The 22,583-nt window shown below is 41.6% G+C and overlaps 1 protein-coding gene and 1 long non-coding RNA gene across 3 annotated transcripts in view; one reads left to right on the plus strand and one right to left on the minus strand.

Moving 5' to 3' along the window:
* The window catches only part of HIVEP1 (human immunodeficiency virus type I enhancer binding protein 1), a 233,697-nt gene that overhangs the window by 164,385 nt on the left and 46,729 nt on the right, over positions 1-22,583 (plus strand). For both annotated transcript variants that reach the window (XM_019522651.1, XM_019522645.1), the window contains exon 4: positions 10,141-16,118. In XM_019522651.1, the coding sequence (XP_019378196.1) occupies positions 10,141-16,118 (5,978 nt within the window). The remainder of the gene's footprint in view (positions 1-10,140; positions 16,119-22,583) is intronic.
* Positions 16,759-22,583, minus strand: part of LOC109301471 — a 9,528-nt gene continuing 3,703 nt past the window's right edge. Inside the window, exons 2-3 of the long non-coding RNA XR_002098543.1 lie at positions 21,669-21,674; positions 16,759-16,769 (exon numbers count right to left, since the gene is read on the minus strand). This is a non-coding gene — a long non-coding RNA (uncharacterized LOC109301471). The remainder of the gene's footprint in view (positions 16,770-21,668; positions 21,675-22,583) is intronic.

A 22,583-nucleotide genomic window follows, 5' to 3' on the forward strand; every position in this document is an offset into this window, starting at 1 on the left:
TGTGAGCTTTCTAATATACATAAAAACTCTGAATCAATGTATAGTGATATTGGCAGTTTGCTCCTATTTGGAGTGCAGGATACAGACTGAAACAACGTGTGAGAACAGTAAACAAAAAAAAAATCAAAACAAGGAAAAGGAGGAAAGTTGAGTAGGGAAAAAAAAGAGAGAGTAGCTGGAACAAGCCAGTGGAGAGCCAAAGACACTTGATGCGCAACATACTGGCAGTACTTCTACTGTACTTGCTCCAGATATCCATGTAGCCTACTGCTGCATAGCTGTAAGATAGATGTATATAAAAAAAAAGTTTCAAAGAAATCAGATCAGAATAATGATGTTTCTGCAAGAACTATTTGGCTAACTAGGGAAATGACTGGGGGTGCAGACAGAAGTGCCAGCTCCCAGCTGTAACTTGGAACATTTTCTGCAAAGGCTTCTCAGTTGCAATGTTACCCCAAACCAAACAGAAGTTCACTGATGGTTCGAGGGAGGAGGGGAATCCAGCTGTGGGCTGGGAGCCTGCAGCTAGGCTCCTGTCGCAATGGCCACAGCTCTCTGCCAGTGCTGCTGTTTTCAGAATGGGAGGCAGGGAGGGTAATGGAGAGAGCTCCTTTTTGGGGCTCCCCAGCTGCTGCTGAAGGGTGGGGTGATTGAATTGGAGCCTGTGCCCCCACCCTGGGAGCAGTCTGAAAAACCCCCAAACTGAATTCTCCCCGCTACCTTCCCCCCTCCCATTATGAAAACAGCTACAGGCTGGGTCTGGCTGGCAGACAGAAGTTACAGAAGATGCTACATTTTGAAACATCTTCATCTGATACCTTATGCAATGAGGGGTCAGATTTTCACCTGATCAGCCATTTTTTAATTTGTCTACAGCTGTGGACTTGTGTTCGGTCACAGCTATAAACTGGTTTCTGTGGCAAATAAGGCAAAAATTGTCACTTCTGTCTGCACCCTAGGTTATCACAGAATCACATTGCTGTGACCACAGACGAGTTTCTTGTGATTACATGGGGAAGGGAGTAGAAACCATGGAGAGAAAGGGTAAAAGGAGAAAGGAAATGGACTTCACATGGGGAAAAATGGGTGAGTTGTTTTTTTTCATGTCAGTGTTATTTATGCTGTTTGTTTTTGTAAGTTAATATGTGACTGTGTACTTGGCAAGTGTACCTTGTGAAAGTTGGAAACTGGTGGGCTCAAAAATGTCTGGCCTTCTGTGACTGATAGCTTTACTAGTGTTGTTACTGCTAGAAACATTGACACAGGTAAGTTGATCCTTGTGTAATCATAATTACATAAATGCAAATATTTTTCAAGATAAAGATATGACACATTGCAGTACATCAGCACAATTATATAATGGAATTCAGTAGCATAATGTAGGGAGAGGCTGGGCAAGTAGGGCATCAGCCCTATGTGTTGACTTGGGGGAGGGTGCTAGAATGGCCCCACTTCTTCCCCCAGCCCCGTTAACTTTTGCCACAGCAGGCATATGTTGCTTGGCCATAGGAGACAAGCAGGTATAACCCTATGCAGCCAGGGTACAGGGAACCTGTCCTCCCACTGCAACAGCCCAAGCCCACACAGCTATAGCAAAAGCTGCTTCTGCAAGTAAGACTGCTTACTCTCCTTCCCACCCAGGGCCCTGAAGGAGCTCACTATTCCTCTAATGGAATGACTTCAAATAAAGTAGAAGTAAAAAAAAGAATATACAAAGAGGTATTTAATAAGTAAAAAAGATGTTGTCAAGCTTGTTGAGGGCCTTCTTCCCTTTTTAGTGCAAGTATTAAGGCTTATGCAATTAGCAAGCGTTAGATGAATACTGCCACTGCTAATATGCACTTTTATATGGTGCCTTTTTCTTTACTGAGTTTCACAACTTGTAGTAAGGAGTTAAGTATTGTAATCCCATCGTCAAGTACTATAGTATAGTTAACTACATTGTAAAGTTCATTACATATTTACAGATATTTATAGAACCATAGAAAATTAGGGTTGGAAGGGACCTCAGGAGGTCATCTAGTCCAGCCCCCTGCTCAAAGCAGGACTGTCTTCAACTATGCCATCCCAGCCAAGGCTTTATCTAGCCAAGTCTTAAAAACCTCCAAGGATGGAGATTTCACAACATCTCTGGGTCACCTAACCTGCATCAGTGCTTTACTTACAACCTTCTTTTGTGAGAGAGTTTTTCCTGATATCTAACCTAAACTGCCCTTGCTGCAACTTGAGACCCTTGCTCCTTGTTTTGTCATCTGCCACTACTGAGAACAGCCTAGCTCAGTGGTTCCTAAACTGTGGGTCGCGACCCCAAATGGGGTTGCAGCATCAACACATGGGTCATGGGAGTGGGGGCTGTGGGTTGGGAGTGAGGGGCCATGCTGAGGAAATGGGGTCATGCTGAGGAAAGGTTTGGAAAGCACTGGTCTAGCTTCATCCTCTCTGGATCCACGCTTCACGTAGTTGAAGGCTGCTATTAAATCCCCTCTGTCTTCTTTTCTTCAGACTAAATAAACCCAGTTCCCTCAGCCTTTCCTTGTAAGTCAAGTGCCCCAGCTCCTTCACCATTTTTGTTGCCCTCCACTGGACTCTCTCCAATTTGTCTGCATCCTTTCTGTAGTGGGATGCCCAAAGCCGGACCTGGTATTCCAGGTTTGGCCTCACCTGTGCTGAATAGAGGCAAATCACTTCCCTTGATCTGCTGGCAATTCTCTTACCAATACAGCCCAATATGCCATTAGCTTTCTTGGCTTGTTGTCCACTGTAACCCGCAGGTCCTTTTTTGCAGATCTGCTGCTTGGCCAGTTGGTCCCAAGCCTGTAGCAGTGCATGGGATTTTTTTGTCCTAAGTGCAGACCTTTGCACTTGTTCTTATTGAACATCATGAGATTTCTTTTGGTCCAGTCCTCCAACTTGTCAAGGTCTCTCTGGATCCCCACTTTATCCTTCAGCGTATCTACTACTCCCCACAGCTTGGTGTCATCCATGAACTTGTTGAAGGTGTACTCCATTCCATCTTCCAGGTTGCTGATGAAGATAGTGAATAAAACAGGGCCTACCCCTGGGGCACTCCAGTTGATACTGGCTGCCAACTAGATATTGAACCATTAATTACTACTCTTAGAGCCTGGCAATCCAGTCAGTTTTCTGTACACCTTACAGTCCATTCATCTAACCCATACTTCTTTATGTTGCTTGCAAGAATGTTGTAGGAGACTCTATCAAAAACCTTGCTAAAGTCAAGGTATATGACATCCTCTGCTGTCCCCGCATCCACAGAACCAGTCATCTCATCATAGAAGGCCATCAGGTTGGTCAGGCATGACTTGCCCTTGGTGAATCAAAGCTGACTGTTCCTAATCACTTTCTTCTCAAAGCGCTTAGGAATGGATTCCTTGAGGACCTGTATATAGTTAAGAGCAGAGTAGTTAAGATGCAAGAGGTGTGAGGTCAAGCTTATTTAGTACTTTCATTAAAGGCTGCTGCCAGTGACTCACCTGTGAATAGGAAACTTTTTTATTATTATTATAATTCTGGGGAGTCAGAAATGGCTCTATTACTCCCTTGTGTATTATTGGCTACAGAACCAGGTAGGCTGCAACATTTCAGAGGGAGTCAATGTCAGAAACAAGAATAAAAATAAAGAGCTAGGGCTCAAGATATCCTATTGGCAGCAATTGTTATCAGTATGAAAGCCTCATTTTAATGATTGCTGAAGAATGAAAAAAGACCATATCTGTCTTTGTTGTTTTCCATCTGTGTACATATGCTTCATTTTTTCCCCGGAAATATACAGTATCCATATGTTAGCTAGCGAGTCTTGTGGGAGGTATTCTTGAGAAAATATGGCTGTAGATAGCCAACTGTGAAAGTCAGATATTATTTCTGTAGAGAAATATAAGACTCCTAGTTGTTCAGTTGGTAGGCCTGGTCAAAGCATTTGTCCATGCTACTGCTTTTCAATCACATTTGTCAGCACTTTACTAGCATAGCTGGGTCTGACTGTTTTTTTCATCCTTATGTAACACAGTTGAAACTCACTAACTTTGGTTATTTAACAGGTCTTCACCAACTAGAGTAATGGGGTTGTCTTCCTGGTTTAGTGCACAGTTGGCTGCAGTGAGGACAAAGAACATTTGTCTTCAGGCTTATGTGGTTGTGCAGTTAGATATTCCCTGTGTATTCCTTCTTTCCACTCTAGCATGTTCCCTGGGTACTCTTGCCCATCACAGGTTGTCCGTGGGTAAGCTGCCTAGATTTACCTATTGTGCACTGAGCCAAATAATACGCTGATGTGAGGCATGCTTGTGACAGGCAAAGAGCTGCAGTATATGCATAAAGAGAACCATATTATGACCACCTAGTTATCACCCATGCTTTTAAGGCATTGTAAAATCGCATGCAAAAGTTAATAGAAAATGCTTTGCTTATACTAAATTTATTTTAACAGTTTTTCTATAATTTGTGCAAACTCAGTTCTGTTGTTTGGGGAGAAAAAAACTGCAGTATGCCCTGAAACTTAAGAAAGCCATCCATAGTAATGGCTAGGAATGCATTATTTTATACCAGTGGAGGTTGACCTTTTTGGCAGGTGTGCCACAACGTAGAACCTCCCCTTCCATGAGTGCCACTTTGATCCCCTTCTACTGCCCCACTTGTGGCTTGGCGTTTTGCTCCCTGCCCTCTATGCCACTGTGCTGCCTTCCCATCCCCAATCTCCCATGTGCCACATACAAACTGCCTGTGGCACACTAGGCCACAAGTTGGCCACCCCTGAGCTTGACAGAGCCATTGCTGCCTCATTTTGGTAAAATTTCTCCGATTTGAGCAGGGGAGAATAATTTATTGTTTTTTACACAATCCAAGTTTCCATATATATATAAATATTTTTAATTCATAAGCCTGAGAGGCAACCTTGTAAATATCAGCTGAGTATAAACCAGTGCATTGGATGATGACATAAATCCTGAAATGGGCTTCAGGCAAGATAACTTATCTGGAACTAAGTGAAAGGACTCTCTCTCATTCTCCTTTTTTTTTTGTCACCACTCTGGAGTAGAGGTGCACTGATATATTGATTGCATATCGGATTGGCACCAATAAAAGGAAAATTAACATTATTGACTATCAGCTTTTTTTTTTTTTTTTTTGGCCTGTGTAGCCAATAAAGTTCATCAATAAATATAATATGCCTCCTAGCTGGGGGCCCCCAACACCATATGCATGTGTGCAGGTGTATGCGTGCACGTGGCCAGGAATGCACCCAGGCAGCATGGAGAGCAGCACCCTGCAGATAAATCTGTGGCGGGAAAGAGACGTGGGGGCGGGCACAGATTGAGGCCCTCACGGTAAGGGAGGGAGCGGGGCTGGGAGTACTGCACAGCCAGGATGGTGAATGTGGCACAGGGCTGGGGCGGGAAGTGGGACAGAACTCTAGGCGGCTCAGCCAGAGGGTACAGGGGAGTGAGGTTTGGGGGGGAGGAGCTCCCTGCCACTGCGGGCACCTGTGGGTATGTGCCCCCTCAGACTGGTGTGCAAGGCGATGCAGGCTCCTCACTGTGGGCTCGGGCTCTCCACTCTGCTGCCTTTCCCTCAGGAGCCCCATGCTGGGCATGCGCCCCCTGCCTGCCTAGCAGCAGTGGGGGTGGCGCATTGTGCCTCCTGATGCTGGGCTGGCAGGGGGCACACAGCCAGCATGGGGTCCCTGGAGCAAAGGCAGCGGGGCGGAGAGCAGTGAGCAGCCCACATCTGCTCTCGCCCTGCTCAGCTCGGCTTGGCTCTGGTTAAAAGCATTCCCCCACTTAAAAAAGGTGATGGTGGCGTTTGAACTAAAGTTTATTCAACAAGTTTTAGTTCAAGCACCCTTGCTGCCATTTTTAGAGCTGGGATGCTGATCCATTGGACGATCCACCTGTGACTCTGTCCCACTCCTTCCCCGGGTCACATTCACTGTCCTGGCTGGGCAGTGCCCCTTGCTTCAGCCCACTCTCTCCCTCACCATAAGGGGCTCTATCTGCCTACTCCACACCCCTTACCCTCCACAGACTTACCTGGAGGGAGCTGCTCTCTGTACTGTCTGGCTGCATTTCTTTAAATCGATTATCAGATCAGTATTGGCTGATATGGCTTGTTAATAATCAGCTATCGGTATCAGCCAAGAAAATCTTTATCGGTGCACTCCTACACTGGAGTAATAAAAACACTCTGCTTTACTCTGCTACCTTCATGCCATGGCTGCCTCTGCATTCCTTATTTTTAGGAGGCAAGGCTTTTTTTGACAGCTTTTATTGGAACACGTGTATAGTTGGGACATCGCTTAGATAAACTTTCAGGCATTGGGTATCCTTTCCCTGGTCTGAAGGGAAAGCAGGTGAGCTAAATATCAAAGAAAAGACTCCATGCAAATTCAGAAAGTACAATTGGATGGATGGAGGAGGGCTGTGAACTAGGAATGAAGGTGTAAACAGGACCTCTTACAAGACTAAAGAAGAACAGTAGAACAGGCAATCTATTTAGTATCAGAGGAGGCAGTTATTACCTGTAGAGTGCAGGGAGATGTTTGGCAGTGTTTGTAAAGTTGAAATGAGCCATAAAGCCATGTTCTATATTAAAACCAGATTTTTTACTGTCTAGTAGAGTTATGAATTTATGTTCCTACACCTATTTTCTGGAGGCGTTTTGTAAATTCCCTTTGAGCATGAGGATAGTGAGGTCAGAAAAGGAGTGGCTTGTTTTTTTGTGAAAAATGTGCTTCTACTGGGTTTTTGTCTGTCCTTTTATATTTTTATACATCCTTTACTTATTTTCTCGATACATGGGGTAGCGGATGCTTGGTGAATCTACACCAGATTCCAACAGTGACAACAGCAGTTACCCGCTTCACTGTGACACGTAAGGCTCCCCTACAGAGCTGGTTCCTTGTTTATGTAGGAAGCATATATACTGTGCATGAACTTTGTGCGCTAGCAGAATACAAGCAGACTGTAGCCTCTTAATATCTAAAGAAGACTATAGAAAGTAGGGCAGATTTGCACCTTATAGACTAACTAAATCAGGGGTGCACAGCATTAGCAGTGAGTTTACTTCATCAGATGCTGTGAAGGGACTGCAGGAAACAGCTTCTAAATAAAAAAACCCCATGATTAGAATGCAAAGGGCTGGGAAGATGGGGAGGATAAAGTGTAAAATATAAGTATAAATATATGAGTGTTTAACCAGAGGTTTAAATATTATGAATCTTTGTTCACTCCACATTGGTATAACAGCAAAATTACATGCACAAAAATATGCATGCATAAAGTAAATACTAATATAGATTTTTTCAAATAAATATTAATATAGATTTTCATTCTGTATGCATGCTTTGTTACATGATGTTCGAGCCAGCCTCTTCACTGAACGATAGATGCATTTGTTACAAAACTGCTCTTTTGCTTGATACTAGTAAATCATTTGCTACTCAATGTGGACCTGAAATTTCATGTGCATACCTAATTAAAATGAGCAACAATTGTAGTTAATAATGAAATAATTCATTTTTTTATTTTATTCACAATACAGAAATGGAAAATCATTTAAGATTGACCCAATTTTTTGTTTATCTGCAGTAGCAGCTCATTTGAAACAATATTGAAGTTCAGTAATATATGCTCTGAAATTCAGTATTTGACAGATGGCGTGGGTGGTTTGTGCCATTTTTATGACAAATCCAGTTACAAACATAACCATAAAATAAGGTGTCTTCATTCCTTGTCTGCTGCAACATACAGAGGGGGAAAAATGACAGGGAAGAGAGAAAAACAAATTTATTTCGTGCTTTTCTGTTCTACTATAATGATTTTCATCTTTAAGCCCAAAATAAAGCCTTAATAGTAGTACTCTGAATACAATGCACTTGCTATAAATCTTAAAACATTTATAAATTGCTTGCCTTTTTTCTATATTTTCTTTGCATAATTTCATACCAATCTTGTAAATGACATTTGATGCTGAAAGATTACAATAAACAAGCATTACTTTTTCCAGACCAAGATAAAATAAACTTTCAATAAGGTACACTTAAGGTTAGAGGAATATCAGATAATGTAGAGATAGGCAGTGTCTCTCTAACAGTTCCCTGGAATAGTACAGGACTTGCTGTAACTGGCTCATTTTATTTTCATTAGCCAAATTGAAAGAGATGAGAAAAAGTAAATGATAGAAATAAAAGTGAAATACCTGCAGGCAGCATCATATTCTAAGATGTTCTTTATAACAAAGAGCAAGCTAAAAAAATGTAACCTGACAAAGTCTCCCTAATTAAAAAAAAATAGAAAATAAGAGTCTGCAGATACACAAAAGACAGCCTGTATTCTATTTTTCATAAAAATCCAGTATCTAAAATAATCAGAAGTTTTTTGCATATGTCATTATTTTAGGTGCAGATTGCCAAAAAAAAAAAAAAAAAAAGGTTTAAAAACTGAAAATTAAAATTGGTCCTCATATCAATTTTGAATCTATTGGACTTAACTCCAGCTTCCCAGGAAACAACAGAAGTAACTGGTTCTGTTGGGTTTTTCCCCCAAAATGCTGATGTTTTAATTCTTTTTTTAATGGATAAGTGTTTTTTTTAAGTTCATTAAATGTTTTATTCTTTGGAGATGCCATTGAATTTATTGCCATCTAAGATGTGTTCTCTGTAGTTACTTATATGGCCCATCTCAGGCATTACATCCCTGAAGCAAGTGAAAATTGCACTTTCCCTTCCCTTGCATGCTCAGCAGCATCTCCCCTCCCCCATCAGTGGCTGCCCTGGAGGCGGTTGGGTCCCCCCCAGTGTTTCCTGATAGCCCAGGAATCAGGCACAAGGTAAGGGAACACTTGCTGTCACCATGGCCTCTACCAAGCCTGCCTCTATGTGAAGCCTGATTGTTGCAGGATAGTAGGGCTTCTGGAGGCCCCCCTTCACCTCCTGCCCCTGCCTCAGGTGGGGACAGTGGAAGTAGCAGGGGACAAGGTGGGAATGGGAGGGGAGGGAAGGGAATGTGCAGCTGAGCATGAAGGAGAAGAGAGTGGGGTGGGGAGTTTCTTACCTTGAGGGATTTAAAACAAAACAAAGCAAAAAAGTTGCCCGCTGCTGCTTCTGAGGTGCAGTCTGCCTGCCCCAGGGTGAGGGGAAGAGGCTAGGAGCCTGGATGCAGCCACTTCTGCACCACCAGTCACTGCTCCCACACCCTCCCCACTTTTAAAAACCTGGATCCATCCATGTCTATGTGTATTGTATACATTAATAAATGTATCTGTTTGGCTTCCCAGTGAAGCAGGAAAATATTGCTAGCCCCATTTTGCAGATCAGGTACCAAAGCATGGAGAAGTTTGAAATGAAATCTAAGATCCATTGAAATAAATTTGAGTTTTGCTGTTGATTTCAGGACCCTTATTTCACCCTGAATGACTTACTTAAGGTCACATGGAGCAAGAAATTGTAGTAGATGTAGAAACAGAATTACTGTTTTCTAAGTCCCATTGCCACAGTCTTAACCACAAGACTACAGTTCTGAGTGACATGGGCTACAAATGCTGGTCCTCTATCAACATCAGTATTACTGCCATTGTTTCCACTAATAGAGCCAGCTGATTGTAATGCAGCAGTGAGTGGTTTCTCAAAGGAAGCCTAGCATTAAAAAACTGAGGCAGAGGTTTCGACCAAGAAGTAAAAACATTAACAATAATAGACATGAGGCTTGGCTTTTAGCTATAGTAGGACTGCAGCTCACAAACTGTAAATTCATTTCTTGCTTCCATAGACAACAAGGCACAGATTTCAGCACGTTCAGTTTATAGAAATGAGGGAAAATCTCTGGTCAACAGAGACACAGCATAGAAGAACTCTGCAGGAAAACCAATCCTAGCTCTTCACTTTGAGGAGGATAGTTTAATCTTACAGGAGTAAAGACTTGTTGTATATGTGGCTATTCATAGTAGATGAATAAAAAACTTCCACATGTTACAAATTGTGAGAAAATGTATCGTTTTCAGATTTACTTCTTAAATGTATATGATTGCATTTAGTCTTTGTGATTAAAAATATGTTTGTGATGGTGTAATACTTTGTAATGACTGTGAATTTACCATTTTTGTATTGTTTTGTTTTTGTCTTAACAGAAGGCTCAGAAGTTGGGACTAGAGGAACCCCAGATGCAATTAAAGGTGTGAAACGGAAAAAGATTGTAACTGAGAACCATCTGAAAAAAATACCAAAATCACCTTTGCGAAATCCTCCTGAGGCCAAGCTTAAACAAAATATAGAGCAACCTTCATCATCTAAAGTTCTTGATGCTTCAGAACACACGAAGACACACAATCATTTACCTGTACAGAATGGGAAAAAATGTACCAAACAAAATGGGGGAACACGTAGTTGCAATGTAGCTACTGACGAATCCAAATCTGAAGTATCAATGCAGACAAAACTTCCACTGTTACATCAATCCTTGGAACTGAACAAACGGACAGTAGAAGACTTTGATACAAGCCTGTTGAGTTTGTCAGAGAAGTCCCTCCCTAACTCCTTGTCAAGTAAAACAAAGACTGACAGTAATGAATGTGTTACCTTTGTTGATTGTAGTACTTCATCCTCGTGTACACGTACAGCATTTGATGTCCTTTTAAAAGCTATGGAGCCTGAATTGAACACATTAGCACAAGAGTGCCCTCCTTGTGGAATGCAAATAGAAAAACTGAGACCAAATAAAACTGTAGTAAGCACCTCTTCCAGTCTCACACCCAATACAATGAGTGTCCAAAATCATTCTGCTTTGTCATCGCCAGATGTTGTAGCTGGATCTCACTGCTACCCATGCACTTCAAATAATATGCACATAGCAACATCAGGCAAGAATAAACAGTTACAGATCCAGTCAGTTTCTCATTCGCAAGAGCTTATTGCTAAGACTGGACAACATAATCATCAAATTGTTATGTGTCCAAGTTTCGCTAGATCACTGGTACATCAGCAGAATCAAGAAAACCCAAAACTCCAGCAGATATACAGTATAGCAGTAACCTCTTCTGTAGTACATACACCACCTTCTGCTGTAGCTCAGGTTTTTCCTCAAAGTCAGTTAGTAGCTAGTTCTTCTTCACCGTTGTCAATTAATGCATCTAATTCCACACATTTATCTATAGCTCCCATGTATAATTCAGCTCAGATAGCATCTGTTGTCAACCATGGTGTAGAACAAATCTGTAACCTTCTAAAAGACCAGAAACCTAAAAAACTGGGAAAGTATGTCTGTGAGTATTGCAATCGGGCTTGTGCCAAACCTAGCGTTCTTCAAAAGCACATCCGATCCCATACAGGAGAACGACCTTATCCTTGTGTGACTTGTGGGTTTTCATTTAAGACCAAAAGTAATCTATACAAGCACAAAAAATCTCATGCACATGCTATCAAACTTGGACTTGTTCTACAGCCAGATTCTGGTGGTTTATTCCTAACCCATGAATCGGACAAAGCACTTGGCATTCATTCAGATGTGGAAGATAGTGGTGAAAGTGATGATGAAGGCACTGCTGATGAAAGACAAGATGATCAAGGATCCTTAGAACTGGAATCTGCACAAATAGTGAAAATCATTTCAAATCCTGAAACAACATTACAGAAAGGTAGTCCCATTCCATTAAGCAATCCAGACTGTGTAATAGGTGACTCTTCATTGCATAATTCAGAACCTCAAGTACGGGCAACTTTACCTAAAGTTATAGTTCATCCTGTAAATGTTTCCCCATTAAGGGCCGATAGTCCAAAAGTAACAGATCCCACACCTGAACTTGCTGCAGCACAGAGAAAAGGAGATTTCAAAGTTACAAATATGCAGTCAAATTTAGCACAGATGGCCTCATTCAAGGAGACTGAAATTAGGCACCACCAGAAAGTAGAAATGAGTTTATTAGAAGAACATCTTGGGTCTGCTATAGGAACAGCACATGCACAGCTACAAAGGCAGCAGGCAACTGATTGTTCCCTGGAGCAGCAAGGAAAATGTCTTTTGAGTCCTAGAAGTTTAGGTAGCACTGATTCTGGTTATTTTTCACGTTCTGAAAGTGCAGATCAAACAATGAGTCCACCAACTCCTTTTGTAAGGGGATTGCCAAGTTCTGAAAAAGACTCGAATAAAAGTATGACCTGTCTACCCAGAACAAGTGGAACAGTGGCATCTGTGGTACACACAGCTTGTGCTGAAAAAAATGTGCTTCTCTCTGGTCAAATGCGACCACCTATGGCAACAAAGACACTTGAAGAACGCATCTCAAAATTAATATCTGATAATGAAGCTGTAGTGGATGACAAACAGTTAGATAGTGTGAAACCAAGAAGAACATCTCTTTCAAGAAGAGGAAGTATAGACTCACCAAAATCATATATATTTAAAGACTCTTTCCAGTTTGATTTAAAACCAATGGGAAGAAGAACTAGTTCTAGCTCCGATATACCAAAGTCTCCTTTCACACCAACTGAGAAATCAAAGCAGGTTTTTCTTTTGTCTGTACCATCCCTTGACTGTTTACCTATAACTAGAAGTAATTCTATGCCTACAACCAGTTATTCAGCTGTACCTGCAAATATAATACCTCCTCCTCATCCACTTCGTGGAAGTCAATCATTCGATGATAAAATTGGGTCATCGTATGATGACGTCTTTGTGTCAGGACCTGTGACTCCATTGAACCAAGGTGGACATCCTCGCACTCTTGTTAGGCAGACAGCAATAGAAGACTCCTCAACCAGTGAAAGTCAGGCTCTTGGACCAGCACGATCTGTAGATGAAAGTTACCATGGCTGTAATTTGTCTAATGAACCTTTACCGCAAAGAAGCAAATTACATGTACCAGGAACAAATTTAGAAAAAGTAAAGAAATCACATCACGTGCGAGGTGCAATGTTTGAATGTGAAACTTGTAGAAACAGGTACAGAAAACTGGAGAATTATGAAAACCACAAGAAGTTTTATTGTTCAGAATTGCATGGACCAAAAACCAAAGCAGCCATTCGAGAGCCTGAACATAAACCAGTCCCCAACAGTACACAACCTCAAATTTTGCACTACAGAGTTGCTAGTTCTACTGGTGTCTGGGAACAGACACCGCAGATAAGAAAAAGAAGGAAGATGAAAAGTGTTGGGGATGATGATGAGCCACAGCAAAATGATAGTAACATATCAAAGAGTACTGAGGGTCAGAGCAAGGCAGGAAATTCTTCCAGCATGTCAAAACATAATGCAGCAATAATTAGTTCACATCAACATGGTAGTATCTTGCTTCAGAATTCTCAAATTCAGCTTCTGGCTCGAGGCACAGAACAAACTATTGAGCCCAAGAGCTCTCCTCTGATGGAAAAGCAAACTAGTTCAATTGCACAAGAGAAGGTAGAGTTGAAAAGACAAGGAACTGGAATTTCAGTAATACAGCACACTAACTCACTAAGCAGAACTAGTTCATTTGAGAAATCAGAATCTTTTGAAAGAGTATCACCAGTTTCTTTTCAAGAGGTTGGAAAGGCTGGGAAGAACCAGTCTATGAATGCAGCTGCAATTCAAGAAGATAGGCTTTCACATTTGAGCAATTCCCAGCACCATCAGCCAGTATCATCAGAAATATCTAGAGTGGAACTTAAGGAAAATCAAATTGCTTCTAACGAAAGAAGTACAGCTCTGCAAACTTTAAGACTTGTTCGCCAACACAACATCCAAGTTCCTGAAATACTAGTTACAGAGGAACCAGACAGAGACCAAGAAACCCAGTGCAGTGATCAGGAAAAGACAGAAAAATTTAACTGGCCTCAGAGAAGTGAATCTTTGTCAAAATTGCCAACAGAAAAACTTCCACCAAAGAAGAAAAGGATTCGTTTGGCTGATATTGAGAATTCTTCTGCTGAATCGAGCATTGACTCCACACTTTCTAGAAGTCTTAGTCGGGAGAGCAGTTTATCTCGCACCTCTAGCTTTTCAGCTTCATTTGATAAAGATGAAGTTTCTAAGACTGAGAGTACTACCAAAGGGGATCTTAGTAGTAAATCTTCAGAGTTCCTTATGATTCCTGTGAGCTCAAATACTCTTGGAGTGCCAGGCCCTCAGTACAGGGAAATGAGACGTGCCGCATCAGAACAAATTAGCTGTACACAGCCATCCATGGAGGTTGTAGATTACAGAAGTAAATCTTTTGACTGTGGAAGTATGTCTTCAGCAAAATCTACTCCGCAAGATATATCCACTCCAAAATTGTCTTCTAGCAGTGGAGTTACTGGACATGTACCTTTGCTGGAAAGGAGAAGGGGACCATTTGTAAGGCAGATATCTTTAAATATTGCTCCAGAAAACTCTTTGCCTCAAGTTAAATCGGCTGCTGCTTCATTTCAATTAACTCATACAACAGACAAGTCCACAGTGCCATTTCACAGACTGCAGACCTCTAGTAAATCTTCAGTGGAGTTCCCTTCAAATTCTCAGCACTTACAGACTTACTTCAAGCCTTTACATGAGTCTCAGGCAACAACACAAAATTGTCACCCTCTAAGCCTGTCTTTAGTCCAGCAGTCTTTAGGTCCTGTTTTGTATAATCAAGAACAACGGCTTTCAACAAATCAGCATTTACAGTCCTCCTTTAAAGTGTCAGCCCAAGGAGAACAAGAAAACACAAATGCATTTTCTTGTCAGTCTGTTGAAAAGGAGGATTGTTTTGCTCCCAAATATCAGCTTCAAGTGAAATCACTGAACATAGGTCAATCATATCCTTCTAAACAAATAACAACCACTCTGTCAACCCAGACTCATCCAACTCAAGTTGGTCTGGGCCAGAGTCAGACCTCATTAGAAGTACAAACTAAAGTAGCTGACAGTAGGTCTAATGCATATTCAGTGCCTCCCCTAAAACAAATGACCCCTGCCAGCTGCAGTGGTCAAATGCAACAGATTGCACCATTTGTGGTTCCTGTTCATATTCATAGTAATATTCCATCCTATGGCTTTGCCACTGTAACCCCACTTCCTCAAATTATAGTAACCCAGGATCAGGTAAATCAGTCTACTGGTAAAACAAATGTTGTGACAGTGCCAACACTTGAAGGTAAAACCGAGCTGCCAAAATCTCACAAAGATCATAGGGTTTTGCAAAATTCACAGCCAGCATCCCTGTTTGATAACTCCCTTCCTGAAACTGGAAGCAGAAATTCACCTTTGTCAAGCTGCTTGAACATTATTCAGAAAGTGCCAGTTAGTGGACTTTCTCCTCAACAAGAGGCTACAGCTTCAAGTAAACGTATGCTTTCACCAGCCAACAGTTTAGACATTGCCATGGAAAAACACCAAAAACGTGTTAAGGATGAAAGTGGGGATCCTTGTGCAACAGATGGTAGATCACTGAATCCACTGAACATTAGAGCCAGTGACCTTAATAAGCAAAAGAAACCAGTTCTAGTAAGACAGGTTTGCACCACAGAACCTCTGGAAAGTCATTTGCTGGATCCAGAGATTGTTCCACAGCACGAAAAAACGAGCAAAGTTATTACTTCTTCCGATAGGCTAATAACGGATCACCATTCATTTGAAGCTGGAGTTTCTGAATCCATAAAGGAGTCCCCAGAATCTGAAAACCTTAAATCTGCTATTTCAAGTTTTGTAGTACAAAAGCCATCTGAACCTCCTTCAGTAAATAATCAGCCTTCTCTTTTGAAGGCTTTAGGCAACAGTCAAGAAAGGAAGTCCCCTAGAGTTAATAATGAAGGGAAGCAAATTAATAATCAAGGCCAAGCCAAACCTGTAACTACTTTGTCAGTGGTAAATGCTGGAGATATGCAACGGCTGTCATTTCCAAGCCTAAAGACTTCAACAAATTTCACATGGTGTTACCTGTTAAAAAGGAAGCCATTACATCTGTTACAAAATGACCAAAAAACATCGGCATATTCTACTTGGACTGTTAGTCCCAACAATCCCAATCCTCTTGGTTTGCCAACAAAGGTTGCTCTTTCCCTTCTAAATTCAAAACAAAAAATTGAAAAACCACTATATACTCAAGCAATAACTACTCATTCCGTATCTGATGTATTGGTCTACTCAAGCAAGTGGAAGAACAGCGTAAACAAGGTACTTAAAGAACATTTAATGTGTATTAATTTTAAGAACCAAGCTTGTGTTTATAGGCCATTTGCTTTAAAATTATACTGTATTTATATTTTGAGTAATGCAATGTGCTTTGCTTTTTCCCCTTCCTATTTTTGAATAATTACATGAATAATATGTGTGACCTTTTGTATTATAGTTGTGCTGCACTATATTGCTATAAAGTTCTCAATTATTTCTGTTAAGAAACCTGTTCTTAAGGGTTTATTTCTTTTCATTAATATTTTTTCCTGAATTAAAATTTGTACATAAAGTCTAGTTTTAGCAGAAATCCATCTGGCCATTTTTACACTGCAAAAAAAGTGTAACAAAAATAGTTTCCATTTACATATTTTTTAAAACCAACTTCAACTTAAAACCGATTTATTTTAAAGAAAGAATGGGGACAGGGAGGCAGTGAGGTAATTTGGCCTAAAAAGTGAGCTGTTGTTTTCTGTGGTCAGATTGAGCAGGTATCTGTGAATGTTCCAAAAACAATTTTTTACCATTACTATTTGACAAAATGCCATTGTACATTTGCTCCTTCTCTTTCCTTGCCTCCCCTGCTATCTTCCCCATTTAGTTTATTGATCTGAAATAATTATCGAGACATTGATGCTTAAAATGGAATTACAGCTTTCTTAAGAATATTTATTACCTTTTCCATGTTATCGATTGATATTGCTCCAAAGAAGCCATTAAATCTTTTGTGCTAAGAATATTTTCAGAGTAATATATGACTGGTATAACTATTAACAGTTCCATTGACACACAGAGGATTACTTCAATAGCTAGGTCTGCAGCATAAAATCACAGCTGACAGACCGCAGTTGAAGCAGTGCTCCTCAATAGAATATCAGTTTAAGATTTGGCAAATCTGAATTGTTGAAGAAGTTAAAATCTAATATTTAATGTTGTGCTTTCATGAGCTTCCAAAGGCAATAAAACTGTAGAGATCTCTGAATGATATATAGTCATGCATCCAGTACTCTCAGATGAAATGGGGTGGGACCTTGCTTGGAAGTAGGTATGTTTGCTTTATTGCCAAGATTGTGGGCCATTGCAATATGCCTGCTGTTGCTCAGAATATACAATATGAATCTATTTAGTTTGTGTGAATTCACTGCAGTTCTCAAATGATTAGGTTGTGTATTCTTGAATACATAGGCACAGTAGAGTACGATAAGCTACTGTAGCAGTGTGCAATGTGAGATGTTGTTGTACCACAATGAGTAATCCTTCATTATGTAGTTTATTTGTATGTTTCAGCTTGGTTTGCATAAATTTCATTCTCAGCCTAAAAAAATGCTATTCTTCCTAGGAGTGATTCATTGCAATTAGTCTTCCATATAGGTGGTTAGGATATTATATATTAAATTATAATGTTGAGCACATTTTGAATGAACTTGAATAACCTTCCAGTCTGCACTAACATATAAAACCTTAACAACTTAGTTTAGCAACTAGAAATAAATTATGATTACTGCATGTAGTCCATTAAATGGGTCTACATATTTTTGTGGAAAAAAATCCATGCACAGAAGAGATGATGATGTGAGAGGCAATGGTTTGTGTGGCAGATATCTTTTATTGTATAGTTGAGAGAGATCTTAGACAAGCTTTTTCACAAAAGGTACCCTTCCTCAGGTTTGGAAGAGAAGCAGACATAGCTTGAGCCTAGACAGAGCAATAGCCTGTGGAAAACTCCGTATTTAAATGAAAACAGTCCGGTTAAAGCAGGGGTGTCAAAAATAGGACTTGTGGACCAGATCTGACCCATGGAACCCCTAATCATCCAGCCTTCAGTGTTGCCTGTGGGTCACAGACCAGAACACCACATGCAGCACATGCTGGCCCTCACCTTGTGCACTGGATGCAACATGCAGAGCCTATTTGGCACAGACTGCACACTTCATGCAGTTTGTGGGGCTGGTCTGGAATGCATGCTGCATGCCACACCTACCCTGAACCAGCCCTGCACCCTTGATCCAGGGCCAGTCTGGAACAAACCAGGACTGCATACTGGAGCAAGCATGCAGAGCTGTTCTGGCATGGGCTCCATATGTAGCATATGCCACAGACTGATCCCATGCTTGTGTGTGCATGCCTGGGACTACTCCATGCATTGCATGTTATGCCTAGAGCTGGGTTCAGTACATGTGCTGCAAGCAGTATGTAGGCTGGTCTAGCATGTGTACACATGGCACCTGCACCAGACTGGCCCTGCATGCTGGATTTGGGATGTGGGACTGATCTGTGTGTCCAATCCACCCTGCAGACTGTTTCTGCACTCTGTATTCAGCCCGCTGGCCAGATGAGGTTGACACCCATGGCTTAAAGGAATAGAAGGGAGGTTTCAAAAGGGAGCACAGAACTGTTATCAGAAGGAACTAAAAGACAAAAGGGCTGCATCCAAATCAGTGTGGCTGTGCAGTATGTGGTGCTGCAGATGCATCTGCAGCACCACATACCTCACATTCAGCTGTTCTCCAAACTGCAAGGGAGCAGAGTGTGTGTGTGGAGGGGGGGTAACCTCTGGATTTCCAGGGGTCGAAAAACCCCCACAAAAAAAGAGCGCAGCTCATGTGGGGCAGTGTGTGCCACTCAAAACTGGAGCCTGGGTCAGCTGCCATGGTCCAGCTCCTGGCCAGGCTCTGAGCAACAGGATAGCTGCTGCTGCAGCCCCAAGAGGCCCCAGGACCCCAGGTAAGGTTGTTGGGGCCAGCCCAGTGCTGGGCCTAGCCTCCCCTACCCCACCTGGAATAACCTGCCACATGCCAGAGGGCATGTGGCACAGTCATTTCCCCAGGACATCTAGCTGCGGCACAAGATGTCCCACTGCTAGATGTCCCCTAGGAACCAAATGTCCATGCTACTGTGGATGTGGCTAAGGAGTGCTATAGAAAGGATAACCAGATTAGTGAAAACACAAGACCAGTCAAGAGGGGAAAGAGTCATTCCCACCTGTAGAGTGTGGAGAGATTAGCAGTGATCACAGGTAGATTATAATAAACCGTAAAGTCAACATTGTGTTTAGTTCCTGGTTCTTAGTATCCAGTAAGGTTATGGTTTTTTGTTCTCGAGCCTGTCTTTTTAAGATGTTCTGTATATTTCCCTTGAGCACAAGGATTTTCAGGTCTGAAAGAAAGCGATCATTCTGTGAAGTGTTTTGCTTTCTAAGTTTGTCTTTCTGTCCTTTACCTTTTCCCTGCAATCACTTATTCTAGGGCAAGGTGCTCAATCCCTGACCCACAGGCCTGATCTGGCCCTTTACATCCTGTAATCTGGCCTGCATGGCAGCCCTTAGGTCCAAAAACTTGGCAGCACTGCTTTTCTGCTGCCAAATTTCCAGACTTACGGGGAACCCCATTGGCTGGAAACCATGGCCCTGTGCATTAGCTTGGGCACACAGGACAGCCCAAGGCCTGGTCTTGCCATGCAGGGGCAGCCCATGCCCAATCCCACCATGTGTGGTCTAGTGTGGGGCCCCAGAACCCAATCCTGGTATGGGGGTGGAGCAGAGTCCCAAGGCTCCATCCCAGTGCATGAGGGTGGTGCAGTGCCCTTGAGCACTATCCTGGTGTGTGGGGCTCAGTCTGGCCCACAGACTGGTTCTGTATTCTTCATTTAGCCCACAGGACCAAAAGATTGAGCATCACTTTTCTAGAGCATAGTTTTTGTCGTCTTTTGCCCACATAGTTTCCATGAAGGCATTTGGTGTACTGGATGAGATGTACCATATTCTGGAAAGACATGCTTAGGATCTATGGGTTTTGATGGTTTCATTGTGGGGGGGGGTGTCGCCTGTGGTTGCATGGGAGATGTGTTGATGGGTTTTGTATTTATTGTTAACATAAGATTGTGTCCCATTTGGTGTTTGATCAATGGGGAGTTTGCCTCTGATGATGAGTTGGTCGAGGTTGAAAGCAGTTTTCAGGTTTATGAGGTGAGTGTCACAAGCATAAGATTATGTCAGTTGGTTAGCAAAAAGCTCACCTATTGATCTAATGCAGTGGTTGGCAACCTTTCTAGGTTGGAATGATCCAGCTCGGGTGATAAGTGGGCAGGTACTAGGACCCAGCCACTGCTGCCATTTCTGCCACCACTTGTGCCCACTGCAGCGTGTTGAGAAATGTCTGCTGCTGCCACTTCTCCCCATCACCTCTTCTTTCCACTGCAGCACAGGAGAAGCCCCCACCACTGAATGCCACCAAATTCTCACATCCTTGGGCCAGATCCAGTGGCTCAGCAGGCCAAATCCATCTGATGGGTTGTAGGTTGGCAATTCCTGGTCTAAAAAAGGCTTTCAGTAAGTTTTTGCTATCTGAAAATAATTCCACTTACTTCCTCCATATAGTCAATCCAAAAGCTAACAGGAGTGATCATTAAAAATTATGTCTCTACTCTCAGCTGCAAGGAGTAGTGTTTCCCATGCTCTGGTACTAGGACAGCATGGAAGAAAAGTGTCTTTCTGAGAGTGGTAAGCTCTTCTCTGCAAAACAATCTCTCCTCCTGATTTTGGTGTTCCTTAATTAATGTACCTTTTTGTGAATAATTTAATATGGCTGTATGCCATATGAAAACATTACTGTTGGAACATTAGTGGTATAATATAAATTGGTAATTTGTCAGTGCTTGTGTACTCTATCTGATCAAATGCTTTTATTGTTCAACTTACAAAGCAAATTGTGCAGTGCATGACACCAGATCATATTCTTCTTTCCTTGCTGTTCCGTCTCGTGTGCTGTTTTCAGGTTTTTCTTTTCAAACACAGCTACAAAGCTTTATACTAGCTCCAGAGCCCAACTATCTAGAATCAAGCAAGAGACATCTAGAACACACAAAATCACCGTTGGGAGAATTAAAGATAATTTTGTTGAATTACTCTGCAATTTTCAGTGTGTTATGGATGTGTGAGGAACTGAATCTGGATCAGCAAGATCTCTTATTGCTGTGAAGGAAAGAACTGTGCTTCTGTTATTGTCCAGTGACAAGCTAGAGCCGAGCAACTCCAGTAGGATCTGTCTAGTATCTCTGTGGTATTAAGACGCACACTAGTCAGAGGTGGGAAGACAGACATTGCGTAGGACTTGAAAATTGCAGGAGTGTGGTTAAGGATGCATTCTTGAAGCCCTTTGGGTAGAAAAGCATCCTGGCCTTATTGAGGTCGTGGGAGTTTTCATGAAGGGTTTAGATTTAACCCTTAGTGCAGGTATGCCCCATTTCCATGTTGTACCTAGAAGCTGTACCACACGAAGCCTGGAAATGAAGCAATGGAGCTGCCTTAAAGCATACCAGTGAGTGCATCAAGCAGTATACCCGAGAGTAGCAATTGGCATTTTTCCTGTGATATATATTTGAGCCCCTTGTTTTGGGGAAGAAAAGTGTTACAGGCGTTTTCCACTGTACTTTTTATTTGTGCATTCAAACAAAATCCTTGTGCATTCATGATGGAGAAAAACAAATTTTCTCTGGAAACAATTTCTGTTTAGAGTATAAATAATGAGTAACAAGATTTTGAAAAAATATTTTGACTGTGTCCTTTTAAACGGTAGCTGTTATAAAAGGCAGCTTCCATGAATATATAAGGTTATTTTGCTGCAAAACAGCCATAATTATTCATTTTTCTTCAAGCTTTTATGCTGATTTTTTTCAAATGAAATACATTGTCATGGTGAAGCTGCAAAGAAATTCAGTCTCTGTTTTTTAAGCCTTGCTGGCATCAAATTGAACAGTGATTTATTCTTAAAGGAATTACCAAAGAAGAAAGTGCTATAATAAATCATCAAAGTTTTTAATTCATATCTCAGGTTGTACAAAAAAAAAGTTGTGATGATCGGAATTAAAAATTGAAAAGACCTCATAGGTCTTATGTATTCTTCCATTGCAGGATTTTTTTTCCTACAGGTTATTCTCCAATGTTTGTCCAGTTTGGTTTTAAATGATTTGGGTAGTAGAATTTCAGGCATGTTTCTGGATGGCCAGACTGCTGTCATAACAGGGAGTCTTACACTTCTATATTTCTAACTTCTGTCCAGGCCTAATCAACAAAACAATTGGTGCTAAATTCATGGCAGTTTCACCATAGGCACCAAATAGTTAATAGGCATGGAAATGGAAACATCCTCATTCAGTTCGTGTCCAGCTGTCCTTATAGACGATTGTCTCTCTCCTGTGATCAGACGCAAGATTCAAAACGTTGAAGCTCCTGCTAGATCTCTTAGTACCTGATCAGTTTGGTCATTGGGCTGGTTTTAGTCCTGAGTTTCTTTAGACTTATATAAATAACTTGAGACAGTGGGGTTAAAGTGGTACATCATTGGAGTAATGCATGGGTGAATCATCCCCTCTGCTTCCAGTTATAAAGAGCAGCAGAAACCACTCTACAAGACTGTCTGGTATTGTTGAAGGAAGCATCTGTTTAAGACAGTGTCTGCTAATGTATAAGGC

The sequence above is a fragment of the Gavialis gangeticus genome, unplaced genomic scaffold, assembly GCF_001723915.1.
Source record: "Gavialis gangeticus isolate Ggan-Ray unplaced genomic scaffold, GavGan_comp1, whole genome shotgun sequence".
Lineage (NCBI taxonomy): Eukaryota > Metazoa > Chordata > Crocodylia > Gavialidae > Gavialis > Gavialis gangeticus.